The sequence below is a fragment of the Polypterus senegalus genome, chromosome 1 (genome assembly GCF_016835505.1).
Source record: "Polypterus senegalus isolate Bchr_013 chromosome 1, ASM1683550v1, whole genome shotgun sequence".
Classification (NCBI taxonomy): Eukaryota; Metazoa; Chordata; class Cladistia; order Polypteriformes; family Polypteridae; genus Polypterus; species Polypterus senegalus.
Genome location: NC_053154.1, coordinates 129,475,529 through 129,484,733, shown reverse-complemented (window position 1 = coordinate 129,484,733; position 9,205 = coordinate 129,475,529). Strand labels below are relative to the sequence as shown.

Below are 9,205 nucleotides of genomic sequence, written 5' to 3'. Positions count from 1 at the left end.
CAACTTTACACGCTATGCATCAGTTACTGCTGACAAATTTGTGTAGTGATTTGCATTTTGTTGATAGGATCAGTTCAGATTTCCAAAAGAAGAAAATGCAATTAGAAAGGGATTGCTTCTTAGGCAGTAAGTCAGCCCCTAGCAGCTGACCTCTTCTTCAAGAAAATGAAAAAAAGTAGAGTATAAAGTAAATAATTGCATTTTGTGGCTATATTAAATGATTGAAAGATACAGTAAAGACTGCCTGTAAGGCTTCTATAATTGTAATAGTTTATGCTTCTTTATTGAAAGAAGTAATGTTGGAAGTCATAAATGAAATAAATGCCAACCTGGAATTTTAGATATTTATGGGTCATGAAATGAGGCTGGCTGCAGAAATGAAAGACTAAAAAACATGACACCAGAAATCATCAGGATTTAGCAATGTAAAGTTTTTTAATCATGTTGCATATCATAAACACACACACATATTCTTATGTTTTACAAATGCTTATATTGATCATATAATAAACAAAAAACAATGGTTACTGATTGAAAACTGAAATTATCTGAAGAACATACAAGGTATGCACAGAAGCAATTATTGGCCACTTGTTTTTTACCTGCCATTCACAATATAAATTGTTTAAATCTATCCTTTCATCCTTCTATCCACCCATCTATTAATTATTATTAGTTTTCTAATCTGCTTATCCATTTCAGAGTCATGGCAAGCCAGATCCTATCCTGGTAGCCCTGGGCAAAAGATGGAGATTCTGGATGGGGTGTGAGTCTGTCACAGAACCCACGCACATGTGTCCACACTTACTTCCAAATTAGAATGCCAGTTAGCCCAACATACACATATTTTGGATGTGAGAGGAAAACTAGAGTATGCAGTAGAAAACCCTTACAGACATAGTGAGAATAAGTGTACTCAACATTCTGCAGGCAGTGTCCGACCTGAAATTTGAAAAGTAGGACTAAACACTGTGCCATAATTCCACCTTAATTATTTCTATACTATCATATTTTTCTAAGCAACTTTTACTAATGAAGTATAAATGGATCTGCTTATCCCTGAGTCCACATTCTTTAACCACTCTTTCTATTTCAAGGATCTGGATAAATTAAAGAATATTCCTGCAACACTGGGCATGAAGCATGTACCAGTCCTGCATAAGAGTCTAACAAGGGCATGCTCACAGACTTGACTAATCAGAGTTGTAAGTTAACTCAAAAGACATAACTGAGATGAAGGACATTTCCATCTTCTGTAATAGAAGAAATGGGTATAGTTCTGAAGAAAGAAGGAAAGTAAAAATAGATATTTCGTATTTATTATACAGTGTCAGAAAGCAAAAATAAAGCTTTTTTTAACAGCTTTTTGATGCCACTGAATTTTATAGTTAATTCTTAAACAAAGCATATGTTTAGAAGATCATGTCCATCAATATATGCCTAAATTTGACTCTATTTTTCTTGGATCCTTATAAAAATTGCTCTTACTTTACTGAAAAGTGATTCTCTTAATCGATCACCCATCAAAAAGTAAAAAAGGGGGTTAATAGCACTTTGAAAAAATGCAAGAGGTCTTGTTACAATGTACAGACTATTAATTATAATCTGATCACATTCGGAATACTTTGCTGAGCTTACTCTGGATGCAATGCGGACATTCCTCATGATGTGATATGGCGTTTGAAGCACTATGAAAACAATGACAATTGAGAAAACCAGTGTCACAGGCCGCTTAAATGAGTCATTGTTCTGAAAATTGCGGTCCATGCTTTTCAGGAACTTGACAATCTTCATATAGAAAAAGCACAGGACTGTTAGGGGAACTATGTATCCTGTGAACGTGAGGCAAAGGCTGTAAATCAGGCTATGGTTGGCATTTCCAGAACTTGCAAAGTCCTTGCAATTGGTATCACTTGAAGAATTATCACTGTCAACAAGGAAAGTTAAGATTGGCATAATCTGAAATGTAACCACAATCCAAATCAAGGCAGATATTACAACTGCAGAGTTTGTCTTCTGTAAAACATGATGTCGCAATGGATACTTAAGGAGTAAATATCTGTCAATGCTGACCCAGGTGAGGAATAAGATGCTTGAATAAAGATTTAAGTGAAGAATGTATCTATTGCTGAGACACCAGAAATCATCATTTTTGTGTGTTAGTTTTTGAGCATAGGTGGTAATCAAACTAGGCAGAGTGCATATGAACATTAAATCTGATACAGACAAGTTGAATAGGTAGACATTGCCACTTTTCCATTCTTTTAAAATGAAAATGTAGCTGCAGATAGCAGTCACACAGCCAACAATTCCCAAAATGAATTCAATACCATACATTGCTGGAAGATAATAGCTTTTCAAAAGGACTTCCATTTTCATGCAATCATTTGATGCGCTGCCCTGCAAAAAAAAAAAATATGGAGCCATATTACAATACATTTCTATCCAAATAATACTGCCTTGTGAATATACTGTAATTTCATCTCTTGATCTAACAGCAGCTGTTGAAAAACTAATAAAAGTGTGCTTTGGTTATTACTTTTTTTCAACCAAACTCTTAAGGCACAACATGTTATCTTACTGATGCTTAATTAGTCTATTGAATGTTTGCTCTTAACAAATAAACAAGGGTATAGAATAATAGTGAAACAATATGCATGGAAATTGTTAATGCAAAACTACAGATAATCTTTATATTTTCATTTGAACTATTTTTGGTCATAATGTCTGATCTATTAATTTAAGTCTTAAGTATCAGATTTTTTTGTAAAATAAGGGGCAAATATTTAAAATAAGATAATTGTGTTGACTGTTCAATAATATTAGAAACGTCTAAGTAAAGTAAAACTGATTAAAATTTGCTTTTAATAAACTGTATAATTTATTTCCTGAAAAAATACCACAAAGACTAAATCTTTATTTAGTTCACACTAATCACCCAAGGCATCAAGAGCTATTACATGACCTATTTTGACCAAGAAATGGGACCAAGCATCCCTTCCACTTTCGTTGTCTCGGAGCTGCTAGATAAGGCAACAGTTTCTGATACCAAAAATTATGAATAAATTAGGTGATGACATTAAATGACAAAAACTTCAGACATTAAGAAAGACAAAAGCACACATAGTACAGAAAGATACAAAAATCTAAATCCATATGCAAAATGCAACAAAATGTAATTATTATATTAGAACAATTACAATAAGAACAGATCATTCAGCCCAGATAGCATCACAGAGTTTTGAATGTCCCCTAATTACCATTATCTATCACACTGCTGATTACTTTCATGTGTCTAAAGCCTGCAAAATCTAGCCTTAACAAGTTTTCACCCATGTCCTTATGTTCTTGTTGCAGAACTTAATTGAAAGTAATAACTTACGTCCATCGTACTAATAACTACCATCATTTTGAAAGCTTCAATCATGACACCTCACAACTGAAAGTGTATCTTCTTCAACATTTCCTCATAACATATTCCTTGTAGTCTAAGCATCAGTCTAGTTCCTCTTTTCTGTACTGCATATAATAAAAAGAGAAGTGGACTGATCATTAATCCCTGTGGGGCACAACTTTTAATATCACCCAGTTCAGAAAACTTTCCTTGTACTATACTAAGCATAGCAGAAATTTTCCTTAATAATTGATTCTATTAATTTACCCATGATGCATATTAAGCCTACTGGCCTATAGTTACTTGAAAGGACTCAAATACCTTTTTTTATATAATGGAGCAACATTTCCTAGCTTCCTATCTGTAGGAAGTTCCAGTGTGCAGTGCTTTTTAAAAAAATGCATCAAACGTTTATATATATACTGTCACACTCGTGTGCATTGGGTACAGCTTATAAAGGCTTTGGTGGTGGTAATTTCTCACCGATCCAAAGGGTGGCGCTGTATACTAATACCTCTTCTCTTCCTCCCTAGACACTAGAACAGATTAAACTTTGATTCTGTTGCCCAGCAATAATTGAAGAGGTTCATTGTTTCATTGCATCCTGTCCGGAATGTCAATTGCAGCAGATTCCTAGGAAGGGCCATGCTCCTCTTATTCTCTTGCCATTGCTATTTGCTTTGAGCATATAATCATGCTGTTAGATTATGCTACATGATAACCAGAGGCTATCCCATTGAGAGTTGCCAATTCCAAGAATATTGCATGGGACCTGGTTCATTAATACACCTGTTTGCATCCCTAAGGAAGTCAAGGAGGTTGCCAAACTACTCAAAATTAAACCACATTTTGTGACTTAAAACAGGCACTTATGTCTGAACCTATTCTGTCTAAATCTAATTATGTCTGCACCTATTCTGTCCTAATTCTTCTGTGCCTTTTATTCTCCAGAATGACGCTTTGGACACAGGTATAGGTGCTGTATGTATTGAGCCAAAGTGTCGATGGTTTAGAGCACTCTGTCATATACCTAAACCGGAAATTCCTGGACCAGGATACCAGGTATGTGGCAGTTAACATGAAGCCTTAGTGGTCAAATGTGTTATTAACCAGCTGAGGTTCTACCTGCTTAGCTGTGAGTTCACTTTGGTTGCAGACAATGCAGTCCTCTAGTGGATGGCTTTGCATAAGGAGTCAAGTCCACTTGTCATTAGTTGGTTCCTGGACCTCCAGCATTACAGGTTTAAAGTCCTTCATCATCAGGGCTCTCTCCATGCCAACGCTGATGCCCTGTCTTGTTTTCGCAACCTTATAGTTTGCGCATTGTGTACAGCTTAAAGGCTCTAGTGGTGGTAATTCCTCACCAGTCCATGGGGTGGTGCTGTATACTAACACCTCTTTCTTTCCTCCCTTTGCAGACTGGATGATTGACACTCTTACCACCTCTGATGTAATTTCTGGCATCTATCCACCTGGACCTGCCTCTTCCTGTCTCGCCTGTATATAACCAGATGTGTAACCATCTTAGGTAGTCTACTTTCAGACTCATGTCTACAATTACATCTTTTTCTACCGAAAAGCTCTTTACTCATTTGTATATTCAATATACAGGGTTGCAGTGTTGCCCCAAACCTTACTTGGAGGAAGCTGGCGAAAAAACAGTTGCAGAAAGCCAGAAACAAGTGAATTAATAAATCAATCAACTGGGAAAAGAAGTCAGAGAATAACTGAAGGTCAGAATACTACAACAACAACATTTATTTATATAGCACATTTTCATACAAAAAGTAGCTCAAACTGCTTTACATAATGAAGAATAGAGAAATAAAAGACACAGTGAGAAAATAAAATAAGTCAACATTAATTAACACAGAATAAGAGTAAGGTCCAATGGCCAGGGTGGACAGAAAAAACAAAAAAAACTCCAGATGGCTGGAGAAAAAAAATAAAATCTGTAGGGATTCCAGACCATTAGACTGCCCAGTCTCCTAAAAGAACCAAAAAATATAAATTTCCTAGTTCAAAACATAAAAACAAGAACTATGGCTAGAAAAAGGCATGTGTCTAAATACTGACAGAAAAAGCAGGGACCAAATTACCACAGGGACAAAAACAAGTATTCACTGTCAAAGAATGAAGCCACTTAAAAACTAACACTAAGACTCTGCACCATCAACTTAGAAATGTGGAACATGATGACAAACTAAATCCATGGCATGAAACACAAGCACAAAAAATTATTGTCTGCGCGTGCGCGTTAACACAGCCAGCAAGATGTTGCCGATGAGAACATTATGATGTCAATGTCATAATGAAAAATTAGTAAATAAGGAAAGAAAAATGCAAGTACAGTATATATACCAAATCCAAAACTGAGCATGAGGGTTTTGAATAGCTTGAAGACATATTGTTTTATTACAGCCTACTCCTAGTAGAGCTAATAGTGCAACAGCAGGTGGTGTGGTGTATTGATTAACCCTTTGGACTCCAAAACCTGAATCTGAGGGTTCAAATCCCACCACTGACATTGTGTGACCATAAGCCGATAACTTCACCTGTCCATGCTTCAGTTGGAAAAACAGAAGGAATGTAACCAATGCAAAAAGACAATTTCCTCTCAGGGCTAACAAAGTATCCTCTTTAATAAAACCCCTGTGTGCGTCCAAGTGTCTGTGTGTATGTGTCTTCTGGTGAAGTGCGCATGCGCGGGGTCACACGGCACGTGTTCAGTCATTTCCTGTGCATTCCCTGTGCAGACACACACACAGGCGCATGAGAGACAGACACGCACACACAGGCGCATGCACGACAGACACATGCACACACACAGGCGCCCACGCGACAGACACACACACACAGGCACCCGCGGGACGCACACACACACACACAGGTTCATTTTTTTCCCTGTGCTTAAAATTCATTAAAAAAAGTGTTTTTAGCGAGCGGGTCGTAAGGCTATAGCGCGAACTCTTCCAGTCTTAGTTTTCTCAGTTGTTCAAGGTTTTCTTAGTGTTATTCAATGTTTTTACATTTAGTTTACTATTACACTGTGCATTCAGTGGTATAATTAACTATATTTGTATTTAAAAACATTAAAAAATATATATTTACATACAGTTCATACGGTCTGGAATGGATTAATTGTATTTACATACAATCTTATGGGGGAAATTACTTCGCTTCACGACCAAATCGGCTTAGAACCAGAGTTTTGGAACGAATTATGGTCGTGAGCCGAGGTTCCACTGTATTACTGTCTGACAAAATTACAGGCATTTTACGGAAATATGAACCAGTATTACTGAGAGAGAAAATTAAAGGCACACAATACAGTGACGTATATTAAAGCTACATACAAAGTCCCTTGCCATTTAATATAGGCTGTTCCTACTAATGTTTATGCACTACTGTTCTAGCGCCCGTTATTGTAACGGGCTTAATGTCTAGTATCAAAATAAAAAAATGTACCTCAAATATTGCATGTCACCTGGGGTAAAGGCATCAGCCAAACAAGTTAATAATATATAACAATGCCTGCTTATGCATTGTTGTCTCTTGCATTTTTGCACAGTTAATGTAGTTAAATATTGCATCAGTTAGTTTTTATTAGACTGTATTTTAGAGTTTTTTTAACTCTTGGTTTCAATTAAAAAAATGTAACATTGTCTTACACCATGCATAAAAAACTGTGTTGTTCTAATCTAATTTAAGGTGCAGACATGTATCACTTCACATTACTTCAGTTAAGAAAGGCAGTTTATTCTATATTTCTTAAAATACCAAAAGAATGTGTTTAACACTCAACTGTGAGCCCCTTGGGTTTTATTTTTTCCAAAATTCTTTTTTTTCTGCTTTTCTGCCATTAGTATTTTGTCTTCCTTTGTCTTTCTTCAGTTACTCTTGTTTTCTTTTGCTTTTTTATTCAATACTCTGAGGTTCATATTAATGCACATAATTTACACAAAATAAATCAGTGTTTTGGTTTAGCATATTTAATATGTTTACTTCTATACAAAAAAACAACAACCATAGAATTAATCCTGTACAGCAGTTTATAATAATTTACTGTATATACTTTGGAAATCATAATGTGCTGAGGTTTGTGCTGATTGATTCATCTCTAGGGAACAGCAGTAGATTTTTGGGTTACAGCCTGTCTTTGTGTATTTTACATGTTCAGTCTGTGAGTTTTCTTAGAGTAGTCCAGTTTTTCTCCACAAACTGAATTAAAGGCATGCTAGTTTAGCTGGTGACTCTGAATTATCAAAAGTATAGTTTTACTTTACTATTTGAATTATACAGCAAAAGAAATATGCCATATTACTCGTTATGAATGATTGTAAGCTTTGGTATATTATTGTTCATAATGAGCAAAATGTGATTTCATTGAGCCTTTTTGCTGTTGAAATCTCATAGTTTAAATTGCATTTTATTACCACAAGCTCCCATTAAGAAGTCTCTTACAACCGGTGTTATCATATTTTGCAGTAAAGAGTTGCTTTGCCATGACCATTTAGTTAGGATATAGCAGGTTGGATAATGAATGGAAGGATAGTTTATACATATAGCCATCAATTCAATTTGATGAAATCCATAAACAAAAGCAAAGTCAAATTCCATGCATTTAGGAAAGACAGCTAAAGTCACTTACCATTTTGTTTCACCATTAGTTCCTCTGTCTTTGGTGTCGTTGTTCTTACTGATTATCAGTGAGAGAGCTATGATAACAAAAGCAGACAGGACTATATGCAAATAGTCTGTGAGCCAAGTAAGTATCTGTAAACAAGGTTTTTTTTTTTTAATAAAATAGAAGATCAGATAGACATAGCAGGAAATTAGTGGTTGGTCCATTTACCAGTGGTTAAATGTCATCACTGAAGTACAAAGTGCATCAGTGACTCAGTCCACAGTCACAGCTATTTACTGATACATGTTCTATGTTTCCCTGAAGATTTAATCATTCCAAAAAAGAATACAATTGCCCAAAATGATTTCTAAAATGTGCAGCATGGTGACGCAGTGGGTAGCGCTGCTGCCTCGCAGTTAGGTGACCTGGGTTTGCTTCCCGGGTTCTCCTTGTGTGGAGTTTGCATGTTCTCCCCATGTCTGTGTGGGTTTCCCCGGGGTGCTCCGGTTTCCTCCCACAGTGCAAAGACATGCAGGTCAGGTGCACTGCCGATTCTAAATTGTCCCTAGTGTGTGTGCTTGGTGTGTGGGTGAGTGTGTGTGTGTGTGTGCATGCCCTGCGGTAGGCTGGCACTCTGCCCGGGGTTTGTTTCCTGCCTTGCGCCCTGTGTTGGCTGGGATTGGCTCCAGCAGACCCCCGTGACCGTGTAGTTAGGATATAGCGGGTTGGATAATGGATGGATTTCTAAAATAGTGAAATGTGTAAATCAAACAAAAAAAACTGTATAAATGTGAAGCCAGCAGAGAAAAGAAAAAACTTTACAGAATACAACTTTACAACATGAATACATACAGAAATTCTGTTTTAATAATCAACAAGCCTGTCAGAGATTCCAAACAAATAATGATTCTAAGCCATGGAGGCACTGGATTACTTTTGATAATGTTTTTTCTTTGCAAACCATTTTGATACAAATGATTGCATTTTAATATCGGCAAAATCTATCTACAAGATAAGATATTTGTAATATGGTTGGTATTAAAATAGCTGTTTGTGCTGTTTAGACAGACACGTAGATAGATAGATAGATAGATAGATAGATAGATAGATAGATAGATAGATAGATAGATAGATAGATAGATAGATAGTACTTATTTTGTCCAAGGGGAAATTTTAGAAGTTCA

The 9,205-nt window shown here is 36.1% G+C and overlaps 1 protein-coding gene across 1 annotated transcript; it reads right to left on the bottom strand.

Moving 5' to 3' along the window:
- Positions 1 to 300: 300 nt before the first annotated feature.
- On the bottom strand, positions 301 to 8,110 carry LOC120518455 (succinate receptor 1-like). The gene is made up of 2 exons (XM_039741250.1): positions 8,046 to 8,110; positions 301 to 2,400 (listed from the first exon to the last, which is right to left on the bottom strand). Exons 1-2 carry the CDS (start codon positions 8,046 to 8,048, stop codon positions 1,453 to 1,455), a joined length of 951 nt encoding a protein of 316 aa, XP_039597184.1. The 5' UTR covers positions 8,049 to 8,110; the 3' UTR covers positions 301 to 1,452.
- Between the last annotated feature and the right edge of the window lie 1,095 nt (positions 8,111 to 9,205).